At 44.8% G+C, this 22,177-nt stretch overlaps 1 protein-coding gene across 3 annotated transcripts in view; it reads left to right on the top strand.

Annotated features, from left to right (window-relative positions):
* Positions 1–22,177, top strand: part of inpp5d (inositol polyphosphate-5-phosphatase D) — a 52,649-nt gene that overhangs the window by 28,404 nt on the left and 2,068 nt on the right. For 2 of the 3 annotated variants that reach the window (XM_036981612.1, XM_036981538.1), the window contains 14 exons: positions 82–278; positions 921–1,038; positions 1,993–2,089; positions 2,571–2,709; positions 7,150–7,258; positions 8,363–8,451; positions 9,269–9,350; positions 9,459–9,548; positions 9,739–9,849; positions 15,553–15,632; positions 15,753–15,840; positions 21,337–21,483; positions 21,577–21,643; positions 21,743–21,976. In XM_036981612.1, coding sequence (XP_036837507.1) covers positions 82–278; positions 921–1,038; positions 1,993–2,089; positions 2,571–2,709; positions 7,150–7,258; positions 8,363–8,451; positions 9,269–9,350; positions 9,459–9,548; positions 9,739–9,849; positions 15,553–15,632; positions 15,753–15,840; positions 21,337–21,483; positions 21,577–21,643; positions 21,743–21,976 — 1,648 coding nt within the window. Of the gene's footprint in view, positions 1–81; positions 279–920; positions 1,039–1,992; positions 2,090–2,570; positions 2,710–7,149; positions 7,259–8,362; positions 8,452–9,268; positions 9,351–9,458; positions 9,549–9,738; positions 9,850–15,552; positions 15,633–15,752; positions 15,841–21,336; positions 21,484–21,576; positions 21,644–21,713; positions 21,977–22,177 lie in introns of all 3 variants that reach the window. The other variant, XR_005052360.1, reaches the window with a different exon arrangement.

The raw sequence follows: 22,177 nt of genomic DNA, 5'->3' as shown, positions 1-22,177 counted from the left end.
TTTTGCTCAAGAACTCAACAGCTAATTGATTGATTGGGACAATTAAACAATTGAACGATTGATAATTACCTCTTCCTCCAGGTAACGCCAGTCCCCCCCACAGCATAGCATCCTGGTTCCAGTGTAAGGGTCAGGGCAAGACCAGGGACGACACGGCCGACCACATTCCTCATGACATCTATGTGATCGGGACTCAGGAAGATCCCCTGGGGGAGAAGGAGTGGATAGACACACTGAAGAGTGCCTTGAGAGGAACCACCAACATCAGCTTCAAACAAGTCAGTTACTATCTCAACACTCAGTGCCAGTTTCCAAGACACATATTAAGCCTAGTCCTGGACTACAAAGCACTTTCAATTTAGATTTTCCATTGACTTTGCTAGGCTTAATCTGAGGACAAGGTTTAATCTGAGGATAGGGCTTAATCTGAGGATAGGGCTTAATCTGAGGATAGGGCTTAATCTGAGGATAGGGCTTAATCTGAGGATAGGGCTTAATCTGAGGATAAAGCTTAATCTGAGGATAGGGCTTAATCTGAGGATAGGGCTTAATCTGAGGATAAGGCTTAATCTGAGGATAGGGTTTAATCTGAGGATAGGGCTTAATCTGAGGATAGGGCTTAATCTGAGGATAGGGCTTAATCTGAGGATAGGGTTTAATCTGAGGACAAGGCTTAATCTGAGTCCGGGAAACCTCCCCTTAAAGTTTAGTTACTTACTCCTGATTTCTACACTGGTATTATGTAGGTTACACATTACAACTAATCTCATCCACCTGAGATGACTGTATATGTGGTTGCAATTAAGCCTTGGGACATTACATTAAAACAAATGACAGTGACTGATTGTAATAGAATTCACCATTTAAAAAAAAATATGAATGTGTTTTATTGTAATTATTATGTGTTTTATTTTGTTCAGATAGCCATCCAAACGCTATGGAACATCCGCATCGTTGTGCTAGCCAAGCCAGAGCACGAAAACAGAATCTCACACATCTTTTCAGACAGCGTTAAGACAGGGATCGCCAACGCACTGGGTAAATCCCATCATCTCACTACAGACCTATCAGCTCACTGCAGAATCATCCACCCACTGCAGACTCATCCACTCACTGCAGACTCATCCACTCACTGCAGACCCACCAATTCACTGCAGACCCATCAATTCACTGCAGACCCATCAATTCACTGCAGACCCATCAATTCACTGCAGACCCACCAGCTCACTGCAGACCCATCAATTCACTGCAGACCCATCAATTCACTGCAGACCCATCAATTCACTGCAGACCCATCAATTCACTGCAGACCCATCAATTCACTGCAGACCCACCAATTCACTGCAGACCCATCCACTCACTGCAGACCCATCAATTCACTGCAGACCCATCAATTCACTGCAGACCCATCAATTCACTGCAGACCCACCAATTCACTGCAGACCCACCAATTCACTGCAGACCCATCAATTCACTGCAGGCCCATCAATTCACTGCAGACCCACCAGCTCACTGCAGACCCATCAACTCACTGCAGACCCATCAATTCACTTCAGACCCACCAGCTCACTGCAGACCCATCAATTCACTGCAGACCCACCAGCTCACTGCAGACCCATCAATTCACTGCAGACCCATAAATTCACTGCAGACCCATCAATTCACTGCAGACCTATCCACTCAATGCAGACCCATCCACTCACTGCAGACCCATCCACTCACTGCAGACCCATCCACTCACTGCAGACCTATCCACTCACTGCACACTCTTTGTCCCAATTTCCCAGACACAGATGAAAACCTAGTTCTGGTTTAAAATGCATGTGCAATGAAGATTCTCCAATGAAATTGCTTTTTTAGGTCCAAGACTAGACTTAATCTGTGTCTGGGAAACTGGTCTTCTTTTTATTAACAAACCCTGAGACGATGAAAGGGCACAAACAGTAGAGAGGCCTAACGTCGCATCCATGTTGTTTTTCCTTTATGTTCTAGGAAATAAGGGAGCAGTGGGCGTGTCCTTCATGTTCAACGGTACTTCCTTTGGCTTCGTCAACAGTCACCTGACTTCGGGGAGCGAGAAGAAGCTCAGGTGAGCTATACAGGGATTTTTAAAAAAAATGTCTGACAAATTATATAATCAGAATGTAACAATCCTCAAGCATTTTAAATAGTTCTGAACCCCTAGAAACCAGTTTATGTTGAAAGCAAAATGGAGCTAAATCAAAACAACAACATTGTTCCACTGACACAATATTAGAATATTTAGCATCTCCTCAAAATGCCTCTAAACTCTTACAATTTTTTTTTTGGGGGGGGGGGGGGGGTTGTTTTATGCTCCAGTATTATTCAGGATGTCTGTTGTTATCTGTGGCCTGTCTGCTCTATTTCTTGAATAGCCTTTAACTGATTCTGTTCATTTCTGTTTGATGAAATAAGGAACACGAAGATATGAGTCTGCATATTGCAAAAAAAAATAGCTAAACGGGAGAAAAGAAGATGCCACATCTCTTCATATCTCAAGTACTTGAAAGCAAGACATTTATTTTCTCAACATTTATTTCTCTTACCAGACGCAACCAGAATTACGTCAGCATCCTACGTTTCTTGAATCTTGGAGATAAGAAACTGAATCCTTTTGACATCACACATCGATTCACTCATCTGTTCTGGCTTGGGGATCTGAATTATCGAATTGAATTGCCATCCACAGTAAGTTGAACTAGCATAGCAGTTAACGCTGGATGTGGAGATTGTATTGTATTGAAATTTGGGGGGGTAGCCTGACCGGGACTCTAACCTGGGTCCAGCGACTGTCAACTCAACCTTAACCGTTATGCTAAGAGATCTGAACCTTTTAAAGAGGCTGTTGTAACAGTATAATTTTTAAACCGTCCCCTCGCCCATACCCGGGCGCGAACCAGGGACCTTCTGCACACATCAACAACTGACACCTACGAAGCGTCGTTACCCATCGCTCCACAAAAGCCGCGGCCCTTGCAGAGCAAGGGGAACTACTACTTCAAGGTCTCAGAGCAAGTGACGTCACTGATTGAAACGCTATTTAGCGCCCACGCTAACTAAGCTAGCCGTTTCACATCCGTTACACTGTGTTGGGTTAAGGTTGCTACAGTATCAACAGCTCTCAACTGCTCTATCGACTATCAACAACTCTCAACTGCTCTATCGACTATCAACAACTCTCACCTGTTCTATCGACTATCAACAACTCTCAACAACTTCATCACCACCATCAGACACACATAACTGCACCACATATCACACTTTCACAAAATGTATGAATGCATGGCTCAAGATCAATCAGACTTGTGATCCAAATCCCTAGCTGTGTATTCCCGCTTTCCATGTTGTCTGTTGTCTGTAGCTTGTGAGTTGTGGAAACACTTTGTTGCTTTTATGAATTTTGTCTTGTTGCTTTTTGTTCTATGTTGCTCTGTATGTATGCTACGTCTAGCTTGTTCTATGTTGCTCTGTCTGTATGCTATGTCTTGCTTGCCCTATGTTGCTCTGCGTGTGCTCACTGCCCAATGATTGTCTATATTGTAATTGTTTTTAATAGCCTGCCCAGGGACTGCGGTTGAAAATTAGGCGAGAGCAGTCCGTACAGTATATACATATGAGATGAGTAATGTAGGGTATGTAAACATTATATAAAGTTGCATTGTTTAAGTGACTAGTGATACATTTATTACATCCAATTATTAATTATTAAAGTGGCTTGAGATTGAGTCTGTATGTTGGCAGCAGCCACTCAATGTTAGTGATGGCTGTTTAACAGTCTGATGGCCTTGAGATAGAAGCTGTTTTTTCAGTCTCTCGGTCCCCGCTGTACCAGGCCGTGACACAGTCCGACAGGATGCTCTCGATTGTGCATCTGTAAAAGTTTGTGAGTGTTTTTGGTGACAAGCCAAATTTCTTCAGCCTCCTGAGGTTGAAGAGACGCTGTTGTGCCTTCTTCACCACGCTGTCTGTGTGGGTGGACCAATTCAGTTTGTCTGTGATGTGTATGCCGAGGAACTTAAAACTTGCTACCCTCTCCACTACGGTTCCATCGATGTGGATAGGGGGGTGCTCCCTCTGCTGTTTCCTAAAGTCCACGATCATCTCCTTTGTTTTGTTGACGTTGAGTGAGAGGTTATTTTCCTGACACCACACTCCGAGGGCCCTCACTTCCTCCTTGTAGGCCATCTCGTCGTTGTTGGTAATCAAGCCTACCACTGTAGTGTCGTCTGCAAACTTGATGATTGAGTTGGAAGTGTGCTTGGCCACGCAGTCGTGGGTGAACAGGGAGTACAGGAGAGGGCTGAGCACACACCCTTATGGGGCCCCAGTGTTGAGGATCAGCGGGGTGGAGATGTTGTTTCCTACCCTCACCACTGTGGGGCGGCCCAACAGAAAGTCCAGGACCCAGTTGCATAGGGCAGGGTCGAGACCCAGGGTCTTGTGATTAATGACGAGTTTGGAGGGTACTATGGTGTTAAATGCTGAGCTGTAATCGATGAACAGCATTCTTACATAGGTATTTCTCTTGTCCAGATGGGATAGGACAGTGTGCAGTGTGATGGTGATTGCATCGTCTGTGGACCTATTGGGGCAGTAAGCAAATTGGAGTGGGTCTAGGGTGTCAGGTAGGGTGGAGGTGATATGGTCCTTGACTAGTCTCTCAAAGCACTTCATGATGACGGAAGTGAGTGCTACGGGGCGGTAGTCGTTTAGCTCAGTTACCTTAGCTTTCTTGGGAACAGGAACAATGGTGGCCCTCTTGAATAATGTGGGAACAGCAGACTGGGATAGGGATTGATTGAATATGTCCGTAAACACACCAGCCAGCTGGTCTGCGCATGCTCTGAGGATGTGGCTAGGGATGCCAACTGGGCTGGCAGCCTTGCGTGGGTTAACACGTTTAAATGTTTTACTCACGTTGGCTGTGGTGAAGGAGAGCCCGCAGGTTTTGGTAGCGGGCCGTGTCAGTGGCACTGTATTGTCCTCAAAGCGAGCAAAGAAGTTGTTTAGTTTGTCTGGGAGCAAGACATCGGTGTCTGCTATGGGGCTGGTTTTCTTTTTGTAATCCGTGATTGACTGTAGACCCTGCCACATACGTCTGGTGTCTGAGCCGTTGAATTGCGACTCTACTTTGTCTCTATACTGACGCTTAGCTTGTTTGATTGCCATGCGGAGGGAATAGCTACACTGTTTGTATTCGGTCATGTTTCTGGTCACCTTGTCATGATTAAAATCAGTGGTTCACGCTTTCAGTTTTGGCAAATGCTGCCATCAATCCACGGTTTCTGGTTGGAGAAGGTTTTAATAGTCACTGTGGGTACCACATGCACTTGCTAATAATAAACTCCCTCACCAAATCAGTGTATACATCAATGTTGTTGTCCGATGCTATCCGGAACAAATTCCAGTCCACGTGTTCAAAGCAATCTTGAGGCGTGGAATCAGATTGGTCGGACCAGCGTTGAACAGTCCTGAGCACAGGCGTTTCCTGTTTTGTTTCTGTCTATAGGCTGGGAGCAACAAAATGGAGTCGTGGTCAGATTTGCCGAAAGGAGGGCGAGGGAGGGCTTTGTATGCATCACGGAAATTAGAGTAGCAATGATCCAGAGTTTAGCCAGACTGGGTCGCACATTTGATATTGAGTTTGAGTTTGAGTTTATTTTTATTTTTACAGGGACAGTGCACATTAATCAACGTTTCAGTAAAAGTGCCGGTTTTAGCCAGCCGGCTAATTTTCAACCGCAGTCCCTGGGCAGGTTATTAAAAACAATTACAATATAGACAATAGCAGCATAGAACAAGCAAGACATAGCAACATAGGACAAGCAAGACATAGCATACAGAGCAACATAGGACAAGCAAGACGTAGCATACAGACAGAGCAACATAAAACAAAAAGCAGCAAGACAAAATTCATAAAAGCAACAAAGTGTTTCCACACCTCACAAGCTACAGACAACAGACAACATGGAAAGCGGCAACACACAGCTAGGGACCATGTTCACAAATCTGATTGACCTTTAGCCATGTCTTCAAGCATTTTGTGAAAGTGTGATATGTGGTGATGTTATGTGTGTCTGATGGCAGTGTATTCCAGACATGGGAAGCTCTCACAGAGAATGCAGATTTACTAAAGGTGCTTTTCCTTAAGGGAACTATACAGTCACCTCTCATGGCAGACCTTGTGGATCTGCTGCCATATGTCTGGGTTTTCTGTTTAACAAAAATATTGAGTGGAGGGGGAGCCAGGCCATTAAGGATCTTGAATACAAGACATGCGTCGGTGTATTGCACAAGATTTTCCCAACTCAAGAGCTCATGCTTTCTAAGAATGTGACAATGATGATGGCTATTGGGCTTCCTATCAAGCACTTTGAGAGCCTGTTTGTAGACAGACTGAATAGGTTTTAATGTTGTACAGCAAGCTTGGGCCCAACTAGTCAAGCAGTATGTTAAGTGGGGGAGTATCATAGTTTCGAAGTACAGTTTTGCTACCTCTGTAGTCAAACAATTTCGTATAAATCGGAAATTAGCTAGGTTGAATTTGGTTATTTGAATTACCTTTTTCACATGCTTTTTAAAAGAGGTTGGAATCAAGTATGATGCCAAGGTACTTAGCATTGCTGATAAAATGTAGGGAGCCTTGTTTTCAGATTAGCCTTGTTAAAATACCCAGCTACAATAAATGCAGCCTCAGGATATGTGGTTTCCAGTTTACATAGAGTCCAATGAAGGTCTTTCAGGGCCGTCGAGGTGTCTGCTTGGGGGGGGATATACACAGCTCTCAACTGCTTTATCGACTATCAACAGCTCTCAACCACTGCTCATCTAAATTTGTATTCATGTGCTTATTGAATGTGCTGTTACACACCAAGTAAGTAAGCGTAAGCAAGCAAGTAGTGTAAAGGACATGGACCAGAGGAGTGCACTACTTTTTAAAACTTGATCTAACCCTGATCTACAGTAGTTCACTAATATAGGGATGAGGGTGCCATTTGGGATAAAACCAGCATGCAGTTCATGTTCCCTATTTCCCTAGCAGCAGTTAGGCTAAATAGAGACAGTGCTGTTCTGATGACACTGTGCAGGAAGAGAGAGCAGCTACTTTGCATTGTGTTCCCTTAACAGGAAGCCGAGAGCATCGTGACCAAGATCAAACAGCAGCAGTACCAGGAACTGCTGTGTAGAGACCAGCTCACCATTGAAAAAGGAGAGGGGAAGGTATTCCTACACTATGGTAAGACATGGCCACTAGAAACATACATTCTGTCATAGCTAACTATGACTAAAGTAAATTAAACTTCACTAGGCTATATGATGTTTATGGAAAAATGTGAGGATGAAATTGGTGATCATTGATAAGTGACTTTGATGAAAGTAATACATTTCTATGTCAAAGCCATGGTCATTGAATGGGCACAACTAGCCATTGAGTGAACACATCTACAGCATGTTAGCCTTGGTAAACTATAGGCTAGCTAGCCCCAGAGCCATGACTCTAGCTAGCCCTACCAGTAAACTATAGGCTAGCTAGGCTAGCTCTACCAGAGAGTAAACTATAGGCTAGCTAGCCCTACCAGAGAGTAAACTACAGGCTACCTAGCCCTACCAGAGAGTAAACTATAGGCTAGCTAGCCCTACCAGAGAGTAAACTATAGGCTAGCTAGCACTACCATAGAGTAAACTATAGGCTAGCTAGCACTACCAGAGAGTAAACTATAGGCTAGCTAGCACTACCAGAGAGTAAACTATAGGCTAGCTAGGCTAGCTCTACCAGAGAGTAAACTATAGGCTAGCTAGCTCTACCAGAGAGTAAACTACAGGCTACATAGCCCTACCAGAGAGTAAACTATAGGCTAGCTAGCACTACCAGTAAACTATAGGCGAGCTAGCACTACCAGAGAGTAAACTATAGGCTAGCTAGCACTACCAGTAAACTATAGGCTAGCTAGCACTAACAGAGAGTAAACTATAGGCTAGCTAGCACAACCAGTAAACTATAGGCTAGCTAGCCCTACCAGAGAGTAAACTACAGGCTAGCTAGCACTACCAGATAGTAAACTATAGGCTAGCAAGCCCCAGAGCCATGACTCTAGCTAGCACTACCAGATAGTAAACTATAGGCTGGCTAGCCCTACCAGAGAGTAAACTATAGGCTACCTAGCCCTGCCAGATAGTAAACTATAGGCTAGCTAGCACTACCAGTAAACTATAGGCTAGCTAGTTCCTGAGCACCACTTCACCAGGTCAAATTCCTGGTACATGCACATGTAATTGACAAATAATGGTGATTCTGACATCTCTCTCTCTATATATTTTTTATTATTTAATCTCATCACAGATGAGGAGGAGATCACGTTCGCGCCCACGTATCGTTTCGAGAGAGACACACGCGAGAAATATGCCTACACCAAGGCCAAAGCCACTGGGGTAAGTTTATTGTGTGTGTTTCCTGAGATGCTGTATGGCCCTCATACAGTAGAGGAAATAAGCAGATATCTGAGAGCACAAGTCCACAGCTTGGCTGTTTATTATTTTACCTTGTAGAGGAAGTCCCAAATGGCATCCTATTCCATACATAGCCCATGGGACTCTGGTCAAAAGTAGTGCACTATATAGGGAATAGGGTTCCATAGAGCTCTGGTCTAAAGTAGTGCACTATATAGGGAATAGGGTTTCATATCATATCAAATGTATTTATATAGCCCTTCTTATATCCGCTGATATATCAAAGTGCTGTACAGAAACCCAGCCTAAAACCCCAAACAGCAAGCAATGCAGGTGTAGAAGCACGGTGGCTAGGAAAAACTCCCTAGAAAGGCCAAAACTTAGGAAGAAACCTAGGGAGGAACCAGGCTCTGAGGGGTGGCCAGTCCTCTTCTGGCTGTGCCGGGTGGAGATTATAACAGAACATGGCCAAAATGTTCAAAAAATGACCAGCATTGTCAAATAATAATAATCACAGTAGTTGTCGAGGGTTCCATAGGGCTCTGGTCTAAAGTAGTGCACTATATAGGGAATAGGGTTCCATAGGGCTCTGGTCTAAAGTAGTGCACTATATAGGGAATATGGTTCCATAGGGCTCTGGTCTAAAGTAGTGCACTATATAGTGAAAAGGGTGCCATTTGGGACACACACGGGTCTCTGAAACCACTATTAGAAAGATGTCATGGTCTTAGATAGGCCTGCCATCAAACCGATGCTGATTTTTCAGAACGACTGAAATATAAATTCTCTTCCCTCACAGACTAAATACAATCTACCATCATGGTGTGATCGCGTTCTACGAAGGTCCTACCCCTTGGTGCATGTGTTCTGTCAGTCATACGGTGAGACTACTGCCATGATAATTGATTCATTGCAATTAACGAACAAAATATGTGTCATTTTAGTTCATGTTATTACCAATTCTATAATTTTTGCAACCTCTCTTGAAGGGTGCACCAATGACATTATGACCAGTGACCACTCTCCAGTTTTCTCCACATTTGAAGTCGGAGTGTCATCGCAGTTTGTCTCCAAGCATGGTACAGCTTCTTACTTCACTAGACAACTACACCGTGCTGGCTGTGTGTGACTAATGCACGTGTGTCTGACATCACTGTATTTTACGAAATGATCTAACCTCAGAAGAAGATGTTCTCGTGTTTTACCGTGTGCAAATCTATGGACAAAGACAACTGCCTTTCCAATGATATTTCTATATTTTCTTTCCAGATCCCAACAGTGTGTCTCAGGGTGGGATCAAGTTCATGAACTGTGTTGCCACCCTCATGACAAAGTCCAAGACCAAGTTCTTCCTCGAATACCACTCCAGCTGCTTAGAGAGTAAGTCTGGGCTACTTCCATTTTCCATCTGACCACAGTGGTCAGTGGATCATAGGATAACACTAAAAACATATCAAGCGCCCCAACTGAACTGGAGCCTAACTCACAGTGACTCCACACTAGCCTGAGTGCTATAGTACGAAGCAAACTAGACCTACTCAGGTTTTTATAAAGCTAGCCAGCTTCAGTTAGCGTCACATTACAGATCAGGCTTTTGTAAAATTGTATTTATTGTATTTCACCTTTATTTATTTAACCAGGTAGGCTAGTTGAGAACACCTTTATTTAACCAGGTAGGCTAGTTGAGAACACCTTTATTTAACCAGGTAGGCTAGTTGAGAACACCTTTATTTAACCAGGTAGGCTAGTTGAGAACACCTTTATTTAACCAGGTAGGCTAGTTGAGAACACCTTTATTTAACCAGGTAGGCTAGTTGAGAACACCTTTATTTAACCAGGTAGGCTAGTTGAGAACACCTTTATTTAACCAGGTAGGCTAGTTGAGAACACCTTTATTTAACCAGGTAGGCTAGTTGAGAACACCTTTATTTAACCAGGTAGGCTAGTTGAGAACACCTTTATTTAACCAGGTAGGCTAGTTGAGAACACCTTTATTTAACCAGGTAGGCTAGTTGAGAACACCTTTATTTAACCAGGTAGGCTAGTTGAGAACACCTTTATTTAACCAGGTAGGCTAGTTGAGAACACCTTTATTTAACCAGGTAGGCTAGTTGAGAACAAGTTCTCATTTACAAGTGCGACCTGACCAAGATAAAGCAAAGCAGTGCGACACAAACAACAACACATGGAATAAACAAACATGGGAATAAACAAACATACGGTCAACAGTACAATAGAGAAAGTCTATATACAGTGTGTGCAAATGAGGTAGGATAACGAAGGTAAGGCAAGAAATAGGCCATAGTGGCGAGATAATTACAATATAGCAATTAAACACTGGAGTGATAGATGTGTAGAAGATGAGTGTACAAGTAGAGATACTGGGGTGCAAAGGTGCAAAATAATAAATACCAGTATGGGGATGAGGTAGGTAGATAGATGGGCTATTTACAGATGGGCTATGTACAGGTGCAGTGATCTGTGAGCTGCTCTGACAGCTGGTGCTTAAAGCTATTGAGGGAGATAACTGTCTCCAGTTTCAGTGATTTTTGCAGTTCGTTCCAGTCATTGGCAGCAGAGAACTGGAAGGAAAGGCGGCCAAAGGAGGAATTGGCTTTGGGGGTGACCAGTGAAATATACCTGCTGGAGCATGTGCTACGGGTGGGTGCTGCTATGGTGACCAGTGAGCTGAGATACGGCGGGGCTTACCTAGCAAAGACTTATAGATTACCTGCAGCCAGTGGGTTTGGCAACGAATATGTAGCGAGGGCCAGCCAACAGGTCGCAATGGTGGGTAGTATATAGGGCTTTGGTGACAAAACGGATGGCACTGTCATAGACTGCATCCAATTTGCTGAGTGTTGGAGGCTATTTTGTAAATGACATCGCCAAAGTCAAGGATTGGTAGGATAGTCAGTTTTACGAGGGTATGTTTGGCAGCATGAGTGAAGGATGCTTTGATGCTGAATAGGAAGCCGATTCTAGATTTTTGGGATTGGAGATGCTTAATGTGAGTCTGGAAGGAGAGTTTACAGTCTAGCCAGATACCTAGGTATTTGTAGTTGTCCGCATATTCTAAGTCAGAACCGTCCAGAGTAGTGATGTTGGACAGGCGGGCAGGTGCGGGCAGCAATCGGATGAAGAGCATGCATTTAGTTTTACTTGCATTTAAGAGCCGTTGGAGGCCACGGAAGGAGAGTTGTATGGCATTGAAGCTTGTCTGGAGGTTAGTTAACACAGTTAACACAGTGTCCAAAGAAGGGCCAGAAGTATACAGAATGGTGTCGTCTGCGTAGAGGTGGATCAGAGAATCACCAACAGCAAGAGCGACATCATTGATATATACAGAGAAAAGAGTCGGCCCGAGGATTGAACCCTGTGGCACCCCCATAGAGACTGCCAGAGGTCCGGACAACAGGCCCTCCGATTTGACACACTGAACTCTGTCTGATAAGTAGTTAGTGAACCAGGCGAGGCAGTCATTAGAGAAACCAATGCTGTTGAGTCTGCCGATAAGAATGTGGTGATTGACAGAGTCGAAAGCCTTAGCCAGGTCGATGAAGACGGCTGCACAGTATTGTCTCTTATCGATGGCGGTTATGATATCGTTTAGCGTGGCTGAGGTGCACCCATGACCAGCTCGGAAACCAGATTGTATAGCGGAGAAGGTACGGTGGGATTCAAAATGGTCGGTGATCTGTTTATTAACTTGGCTTTCGAAGACCTTAGAAAGGCATGGTAGGATAGATATGGGTCTGTAGCAGTTTGAGTCTAGAGTGTCATGACCGCTGCAGCTTTCCAATCTTTGGGGATCTCAGACGATACGAAAGAGAGGTTAAACAGGCTAGGCATAGGGGTGGCAACAATTTCGACAGATCATTTTAGAAAGAGAGGGTCCAGATTGTCTAGCCCGGCTGATTTGTAGGGGTCCAGATTTTGCAGCTCTTTCAGAACATCAGCTATCTGGATTTGGGTGAAGGAAAAATGGGGGAGGCTTGGGCAAGTTGCTGTGGGGGGCGCAGGGCTGTTGACCGGGATAGGGATAGCCAGGTGGAAAGCATGGCCAGCCGTAGAAAAATGCTTATTGAAATTCTCAGTTATCGGTGTTGACAGTGTTTCCTAGCCACAGTGCAGTAGGCAGCTTGGAGGAGGTGCTCTTATTCTCCATGGACTTTACAGTGTCCCAGAACTTTTTTGAGTTTGTGCTACAGGATGCACATTTCTGTTTGAAAAAGCCAGCCTTTGCTTTCCTAACTGCCTGTGTATATTGGTTTCTAACTTCCCTAAAAAGTTGCATGTCGCGATGCTAATGCAGTACGCCACAGGATGTTTTTGTGCTGGTCAAGGGCAGTCAGGGTTGGAGTGAACCAAGAGGTATATCTGTTCCTGGTTGTACATTTTTTTAAGGGGGCTTATATAATTAAGATGGTGAGGAAAGCACTTTTAAAGAACCAGGCATCCTCTACTGACGGAATGAGGTTAATATCCTTCCAGGATACTCGGGCCAAGTTGATTAGAAAGGCCTGCTCGCTGAGCGTTTGACAGTGATGAAGAGTGGTCGTTTGACCGCAGTCCCATTACGGATGCGGTTTTATAAAGTTAGCCAGCATCAGTTAGCTTCACATTCCAGATCAGGCTTCATCCATACTACGATGGTGGATAATGTCCATCTGCTGCTAACTCTAGCGGGCTTGTAACTGTGTGTGCATGTTGCACATGGGCTAGTTGAACACCAGACCAAAGATGGTACAGTATGAAGATAGGCAGAAGCTGCTTCTTCAGTAGAAATTCCCGATCACACTTGTAGGCGATGTCATGGCGACGTTGGCTAGCTATGCTCATGCACAGAAACATGTCATCGGGTCTAACGGTCGACTCTCGCCGAACTGCGCATGTGGCACTCTTTCGATATAACGTTTTTGACTAAAATTGACGTGTCAGTTTGTCAAGCTCACGAGGTTGGAGTCATAACAAGTTCCACTACTTAATAATCTACGTTTTTTTCCTTTAGCGTTCACGAAAATGAACAACTAAGAAATCATTTTTCACTCCTCTCATTGACTTCTCAAACCCCGGCCTGGTCTGTTTCGCAAAAGCGTTCCCAGAAGTCTCGTGATGTTGCGCCTCTGGGTTTAGAAACTCTGTGGTCGAACTCTTCGTTGAGACAAAAAAATAAGTGATCTTGCAAATTCTCCAGACGATGTTGTGAAATAGGTTTTTAGAAGTGTCATCTTTATTTTATTACTTATTGTTAATGCCTTCTTCGGTGGGTTTATGGGGAGGCAGGTAGCCTAGTGGTTAGAGCGTTGGATCAATAACCTGAAAGGTTGCTAGATCTTATTTTGTGGGCTTAACATCGCAAAACCACATTTTCCCACTCCTATCTGTGGAACAGTTTGTTGTGTTCTGGCTATAGACATACAGTATAATCTGTAGAAGGGGTTTGAACCTCTAGCCCTGGCAGTTTGACTGTTCATCTCATGGGTACAGCTTGTTGTGTTCTGGCTATAGACATACAGTATAATCTGTAGAAGGGGTTTGAACCTCTAACCCTGGCAGTTGGACTGTTAATCTCATGGGTACAGTTTGTTGTGTTCTGGCTATAGACATACAGTATAATCTGTAGAAGGGGTTTGAACCTCTAACCCTGGCAGTTGGACTGTTAATCTCATGGGTACAGTTTGTTGTGTTCTGGCTATAGACATACAGTATAATCTGTAGAAGGGGTTTGAACCTCTAACCCTGGCAGTTGGACTGTTCATCTCATGGGTACAGTTTGTTGTGTTCTGGCTATAGACATACAGTATAATCTGTAGAAGGGGTTTGAACCTCTAACCCTGGCAGTTGGACTGTTCATCTCATGGGTACAGCTTGGTTGTGTTCTGGCTATAGACATACAGTATAATCTGTAGAAGGGGTTTGAACCTCTAACCCTGGCAGTTGGACTGTTCATCTCATGGGTACAGCTTGGTTGTGTTCTGGCTATAGACATACAGTATAATCTGTAGAAGGGGTTTGAACCTCTAACCCTGGCAGTTGGACTGTTCATCTCATGGGTACATTAGCAATGGCTGCCAATCTGAATTTGAATGGGAACAGCCATCTATGGATTATGTTTATGGTTGGTTGCAGTTGTCATTTGACTTGTGCAAATGTCAGAATACAATTAGTTTCATTACTAAATTATTATTACTAGATGATAGGTATTTTAATTAACATTATTGTCTTCTTCTTTTTTTTTTTACAGACAAAAACAATTTGATGAATAAAATATTTAATCAGTTGTCTTCCTCAAAATGACGAGGATGATGATACAATCTTTGTGAGAGGGTGGGAATCTGATTTCATTGGTCCTCAACTCACAGCTCAGACATTTCATTCAGGATAGTGGAGTTAGCCCTGAGTTAGCCTGCCCTGGAGCAGGTTAGTTCTGGATACAGGATAAACAGAGTTAGCCCTGAGTTAGCCTGCCCTGGAGCAGGTTAGTTCTGAATGCAGGATAAACAGAGTTAGCCCTGAGTTAGCCTGCCCTGGACCAGGTTAGTTCTGGAAACAGGATAAACAGAGTTAGCCCGGAGTTAGCCTGCCCTGGACCAGGTTAGTTCTGGAAACAGGATAAACGGAGTTAGCCTGCCCTGGACCAGGTTAGTTCTGGAAACAGGATAAACAGAGTTAGCCCGGAGTTAGCCTGCCCTGGACCAGGTTAGTTCTGGAAACAGGATAAACAGAGTTAGCCCTGAGTTAGCCTGCCTTGGAGCAGGTTAGTTCTGGAAACAGGATAAACAGAGTTAGCCCTGAGTTAGCCTGCCCTGGACCAGGTTAGTTCTGAAGGATTCGTTGCCACAGAAATGTACCTGGCTATAAGGCGAGCCACTATCGTATGACGCTTATCCCGAGTTGAACTCAGAGTTGACCAAAGGTACCTTGCTAACTCCTCAAACCCACTACGTAGTATATATCCCTCAAGTTCCCAGGTCCAGTTGTCTTGCAATCTCTTACCATTCATTGTCATGCCAAACTGGATTTGGCTATACGGCACAAACAGATCTGGGATCAGGCTAACTGCACACATCCTGTCCACAGAATTTGTCAAGAGCTCGGAAGGAGAGAACCAAGATCACTCTGATGGGAACATCAAGGTTCGGTTTGGAAATCAAGTTGAGGTAAATTTACATTTTGACGCTTCTTTCAAGTACAATACTAAAGCTAATTGTCTTACGATATGGTGTATTTGATGCAAAAGAGTTGTTGAGTGTCTGAACTCCTGTCGTGTCTTTTTAAAGCTCGTCCCTATCATCTCAGACCCGGAGTACCTGTTGGATCAGCACATTCTCCTGTGTGTCAAGTCCACAGACTGTGATGAATCCTATGGTGAGAAAGTAGGACAACTGTGGTCTGTTTGGAACGACTCGTTGTTAGAATGACACAGACCACATTTGGGCTGGTGTAAATACTAGTCTAGGTCTGTGACTCTTGATCATCTAGTTCTGTCTTAATCTACCTCCGTCTAGCTCCGTCTGTCTCCGTCTGTCTACGACTGTCTCCGTCTGTCTACGACTGTCTTTGTCTGTCTACGACTGTCTTTGTCTGTCTACGACTGTCTTTGTCTGTCTACGATTGTCTTCGTCTAGCTCTGTCTTTCTTTTGTCTTGTCTCATCACTGCAACTCCCGTACAGACTCGGGAGAGGCGAAGGTCGAGAGCCATGCGTCCATCCGAAACACAACCCAACCGCACTGCTTCTTAACACAGCGCGCATCCAACCCGGAAACCAGACAATCCGCCCTGCTTCTTGACACAATGCCAACTTAACCCGGAAGCCAGCTGCACCAATGTGTCGGAGGAAACATCGTACACCTAGCGACCTGGTCAGCGTGCACTGCGCCCGGCCCGCCACAGGAGTCGCTAGTGCGCGATGAGACAAGGATATCCCTGCCGGCCAAACCCTCCCTAACCCAGACGACGGTTCTCCCTAACCCGGCCGGCTGCGACAGAGCCTGGGCTCGAACCCAGAGTCTCTGGTGGCACAGCTAGCACTGCGATGCAGTGCCTTAGACCAGTGCCTTTCTTCCTCTAGCTCTGTCTTCGTCTAGCTCTGTCTTTCTTCGTCTAGCTCTGTCTTTCTTCGTCTAGCTCTGTCTTTCTTCGTCTAGCTCTGTCTTTCTTCGTCTAGCTCTGTCTTTCTTCGTCTAGCTCTGTCTTTCTTCGTCTAGCTCTGTCTTTCATCATCTAGCTCTGTCTTTCATCATCTAGCTCTGTCTTTCTTCGTCTAGCTCTGTCTTTCTTCATCTAGCTCTGTCTTTCATCATCTAGCTCTGTCTTCGTCTAGTTCTGTCTTTCATCATCTAGCTCTGTCTTCCTCTAGCTCTGTCTTTCATCGTCTAGCTCTGTCTTTCATTGTCTCGCTCTGTCTTCCTCTAGCTCTGTCTTTCTTCCTCTAGCTCTGTCTTTCTTCGTCTAGCTCTGTCTTTCATCGTCTAGCTCTGTCTTTCATCGTCTAGCTCTGTCTTTCTTCGTCTAGCTCTGTCTTTCATCGTCTAGCTCTGTCTTTCATCATCTAGCTCTGTCTTTCATCGTCTAGCTCTGTCTTTCATCGTCTAGCTCTGTCTTTCATCGTCTAGCTCTGTCTTTCATCGTCTAGCTCTGTCTTTCATCGTCTAGCTCTGTCTTTCATCGTCTAGCTCTGTCTTTCATCGTCTAGCTCTGTCTTTCATTGTCTAGCTCTGTCTTTCATTGTCTAGCTCTGTCTTTCATTGTCTAGCTCTGTCTTTCATTGTCTAGCTGTCTTTCATCGTCTAGCTCTGCCTTTTATCGTCTAGCTCTGCCTTTCATCGTCTAGCTCTGTCTTCCTCTAGCTCTGTCTTTCTTCCTCTAGCTCTGTCTTTCATCGTCTAGCTCTGTCTTTCATTGTCTAGCTCTGTCTTTCTTCCTCTAGCTCTGTCTTTCATCGTCTAGCTCTGTCTTTCATTGTCTAGCTCTGTCTTCGTCTAGCTCTGTCTTTCATCGTCTAGCTCTGTCTTTCATCGTCTAGCTCTGTCTTTCATTGTCTAGCTCTGTCTTTCATTGTCTAGCTCTGTCTTTCATTGTCTAGCTGTCTTTCATCGTCTAGCTCTGCCTTTTATCGTCTAGCTCTGCCTTTCATCGTCTAGCTCTGTCTTCCTCTAGCTCTGTCTTTCTTCCTCTAGCTCTGTCTTTCATCGTCTAGCTCTGTCTTTCATCGTCTAGCTCTGTCTTTCTTCCTCTAGCTCTGTCTTTCATTGTCTAGCTCTGTCTTTCATTGTCTAGCTCTGTCTTTCATTGTCTAGCTCTGTCTTTCATCGTCTAGCTCTGTCTTTCATCGTCTAGCTCTGTCTTTCATCGTCTAGCTCTGTCTTTCATCGTCTAGCTCTGTCTTTCCTCGTCTAGCTCTGTCTTTCATCGTCTAGCTCTGTCTTTCTTCATCTAGCTCTGTCTTCCTCTAGCTCTGTCTTTCTTCGTCTAGCTCTGTCTTCATCTATCTCTGTCTTTCATCATCTAGCTCTGTCTTCCTCTAGCTCTGTCTTTCTTCGTCTAGCTCTGTCTTTCTTCGTCTAGCTCTGTCTTTCATCGTCTAGCTCTGTCTTTCTTCGTCTAGCTCTGTCTTTCTTCGTCTAGCTCTGTCTTTCTTCGTCTAGCTCTGTCTTTCTTCGTCTAGCTCTGTCTTTCTTCGTCTAGCTCTGTCTTTCTTCGTCTAGCTCTGTCTTTCATCGTCTAGCTCTGTCTTTCATCATCTAGCTCTGTCTTTCATCATCTAGCTCTGTCTTTCATCGTCTAGCTCTGTCTGTCATCGTCTAGCTCTGTCTTTCATCGTCTAGCTCTGTCTTTCGTCGTCTAGCTCTGTCTTTCATCGTCTAGCTCTGTCTTTCATCGTCTAGCTCTGTCTTTCATCGTCTAGCTCTGTCTTTCATCGTCTAGCTCTGTCTTTCATCGTCTAGCTCTGTCTTTCATCGTCTAGCTCTGTCTTTTATCGTCTAGCTCTGTCTTTGTCTAGCTCTGTCTTTGTCTAGCTCTGTCTTTGTCTAGCTCTGTCTTTCATCGTCTAGCTCTGTCTTTCATCGTCTAGCTCTGTCTTTCATCGTCTAGCTCTGTCTTTCATCGTCTAGCTCTGTCTTTCATTGTCTAGCTCTGTCTTTCATTGTCTAGCTCTGTCTTTCATTGTCTAGCTCTGTCTTTCATTGTCTAGCTGTCTTTCATCGTCTAGCTCTGCCTTTTATCGTCTAGCTCTGCCTTTCATCGTCTAGCTCTGTCTTCCTCTAGCTCTGTCTTTCTTCCTCTAGCTCTGTCTTTCATCGTCTAGCTCTGTCTTTCATCGTCTAGCTCTGTCTTTCTTCCTCTAGCTCTGTCTTTCATCGTCTAGCTCTGTCTTTCATTGTCTAGCTCTGTCTTCGTCTAGCTCTGTCTTTCATCGTCTAGCTCTGTCTTTCATCGTCTAGCTCTGTCTTTCATTGTCTAGCTCTGTCTTTCATTGTCTAGCTCTGTCTTTCATTGTCTAGCTGTCTTTCATCGTCTAGCTCTGCCTTTTATCGTCTAGCTCTGCCTTTCATCGTCTAGCTCTGTCTTCCTCTAGCTCTGTCTTTCTTCCTCTAGCTCTGTCTTTCATCGTCTAGCTCTGTCTTTCATCGTCTAGCTCTGTCTTTCTTCCTCTAGCTCTGTCTTTCATTGTCTAGCTCTGTCTTTCATTGTCTAGCTCTGTCTTTCATTGTCTAGCTCTGTCTTTCCTCGTCTAGCTCTGTCTTTCATCGTCTAGCTCTGTCTTTCTTCATCTAGCTCTGTCTTCCTCTAGCTCTGTCTTTCTTCGTCTAGCTCTGTCTTCATCTATCTCTGTCTTTCATCATCTAGCTCTGTCTTCCTCTAGGTCTGTCTTTCTTCGTCTAGCTCTGTCTTTCTTCGTCTAGCTCTGTCTTTCATCGTCTAGCTCTGTCTTTCTTCGTCTAGCTCTGTCTTTCTTCGTCTAGCTCTGTCTTTCTTCGTCTAGCTCTGTCTTTCTTCGTCTAGCTCTGTCTTTCTTCGTCTAGCTCTGTCTTTCTTTGTCTAGCTCTGTCTTTCATCGTCTAGCTCTGTCTTTCATCATCTAGCTCTGTCTTTCATCATCTAGCTCTGTCTTTCATCATCTAGCTCTGTCTGTCATCGTCTAGCTCTGTCTTTCATCGTCTAGCTCTGTCTTTCATCGTCTAGCTCTGTCTTTCATCGTCTAGCTCTGTCTTTCATCGTCTAGCTCTGTCTTTCTTCCTCTAGCTCTGTCTTTCATTGTCTAGCTCTGTCTTTCATTGTCTAGCTCTGTCTTTCATTGTCTAGCTCTGTCTTTCCTCGTCTAGCTCTGTCTTTCATCGTCTAGCTCTGTCTTTCTTCATCTAGCTCTGTCTTCCTCTAGCTCTGTCTTTCTTCGTCTAGCTCTGTCTTCATCTATCTCTGTCTTTCATCATCTAGCTCTGTCTTCCTCTAGGTCTGTCTTTCTTCGTCTAGCTCTGTCTTTCTTCGTCTAGCTCTGTCTTTCATCGTCTAGCTCTGTCTTTCTTCGTCTAGCTCTGTCTTTCTTCGTCTAGCTCTGTCTTTCTTCGTCTAGCTCTGTCTTTCTTCGTCTAGCTCTGTCTTTCTTCGTCTAGCTCTGTCTTTCATCGTCTAGCTCTGTCTTTCATCATCTAGCTCTGTCTTTCATCATCTAGCTCTGTCTTTCATCATCTAGCTCTGTCTGTCATCGTCTAGCTCTGTCTTTCATCGTCTAGCTCTGTCTTTCATCGTCTAGCTCTGTCTTTCATCGTCTAGCTCTGTCTTTCATCGTCTAGCTCTGTCTTTCATCGTCTAGCTCTGTCTTTCATCGTCTAGCTCTGTCTTTCATCGTCTAGCTCTGTCTTTTATCGTCTAGCTCTGTCTTTGTCTAGCTCTGTCTTTGTCTAGCTCTGTCTTTCATCGTCTAGCTCTGTCTTTCTTCGTCTAGCTCTGTCTTTCATCGTCTAGCTCTGTCTTTCATCGTCTAGCTCTGTCTTTCATCGTCTAGCTCTGTCTTTCATCGTCTAGCTCGGTCTTCATTTAGCTCTGCCTGTCTTCATCTAACCCTGTCTTTCTTCATCTAGGGGGGACTCATTCTGATTGGCTGCACCCATGCCCAGTCATGTGAAATCCATAGATTAGGCCCTAATTTCTTTATTTCAATTGACTGGTTTCCTTATGAACTGGAACTCAGGAAAATCTTTGAAATTGTTGCATGTTGTATTTATACTTTTGTTCAGAATAGTTCTGTCATCTAGCTCTCAGAGAGGAAAAGACAGCTTCTTCCAATCCTCCTCTTCTCATCTACTCCTATTCTCCCCCTCCTCTTCTCTCCTCCCTCCTCTCTTCTCTCCTCCTCCTCTTCTCTTCTCTCCTCCTCCTCTCCTCTTCCCTCCCTCTTCTCTCCTCCTCTCATCTTCTCTCCTCCTCCTGCTCACCTCTCCTCCTCTTCTCGACTCCTATTCTCCTCTCCTCCTATTCTCCTCTTCTCTCCTCCCCCTCCTCTTATCTCCTCCCTCCTCTCTTCTCTCCTCCCTCCTCTCTTCTCTCCTCTTCCTCTTCTCTTCTCTCCTCCTGCTCTTCTCTCCTCCTCTTCTCTTCATCTTCTCTCCTCCTCCTCTTCTGCTCGCATCTTCTCTCTTCCCCCTCCTCTTCTCTCCTCCTCCTCTTCTCTTCTCTCCTACCATTCTCTCCTCCACTTCTCTCCTCCTCTCCTCTACTCTCCTCTTCTCTCCTCTTCCCCTTCTCCCCTCCTTTTCTCTTCTGTCCTCCTCCTCTTCTCTCCTCCTCCTCTTCTCCACTTCTTCCCTCTTCTCTCCTCCTCCTCCTTCTCCTGCTCCCTGACATGGTGTCATCCCTACAGGAGAGGGCTGTGTGGCTCTGCGAGCGGCAGAGTCCTCCTACACAGAGTTCCAGGTGACGCTGACGCACCACGGCGAGCGGACAGGCACCCTGACAGGGGGAGTACAACTGCGTACTTCTGGGGGCAAACAGACCGAGAAGTTATACGGTGAGAGGCTGAGAACCAATGTCATAGTGTACCACTGATGTCTCAACAAAATGATGTTTTCTCTTGTTGCTAAACACACTCCTCCTTTTTCAGATTTCATCCAAGTGGAAAGGGATGATTCTGGTGCCCCAAAAGGAAAAGGAGTGGATTCCAACAACAAGTGAGCAGTCTCTCTCTTCACTCATGGCTATTTTACAATCTTGTGATCTCAGTTACTATTGTGAGATCAGGACATCTGGTTATTTCTCCTGTTCAATAGGTTCGCTTTTCCTCATCCCACTGATATCACCAACCCCAGTTACATGGGGGTGGGCTACAAGTCTGTAGGTGTGACAGACAGGGGCTGGAGCTACAGCATGTCCCCCAGATCAGGCTCCGGAGGTGGGGGTGTCGGTGGGCACGGGGGCAAGGACCAGACCCCCGTCTTTCCCAGAAAGACTGTCTACGACCACAGCGCTGTGCGAAGCCCCACAGGAAAAGCAGTGGACAACGTGTACGTTAATCAACCACCAAAAAAAACCATCTAACGCTTTTTATAGTTTTACAAACTCTCTGACAGGCCGGGGTTTTCTCGAACAACAGACTGAACTCCTGTGAAATATATTTTCATTCCAGGGGTTCCGGGAGAACGACGCTTGGTAAATTGGAGGGAATTTGTTGAGGACTTCTAATATGTGGATTCACGTTATTTAGG

The sequence above is a fragment of the Oncorhynchus mykiss genome, chromosome 1 (genome assembly GCF_013265735.2).
Source record: "Oncorhynchus mykiss isolate Arlee chromosome 1, USDA_OmykA_1.1, whole genome shotgun sequence".
NCBI lineage: Eukaryota > Metazoa > Chordata > Actinopteri > Salmoniformes > Salmonidae > Oncorhynchus > Oncorhynchus mykiss.
The sequence above is the reverse complement of the archived record's forward strand: the minus strand, read 5'-3'. Positions and strand labels throughout refer to the sequence as shown.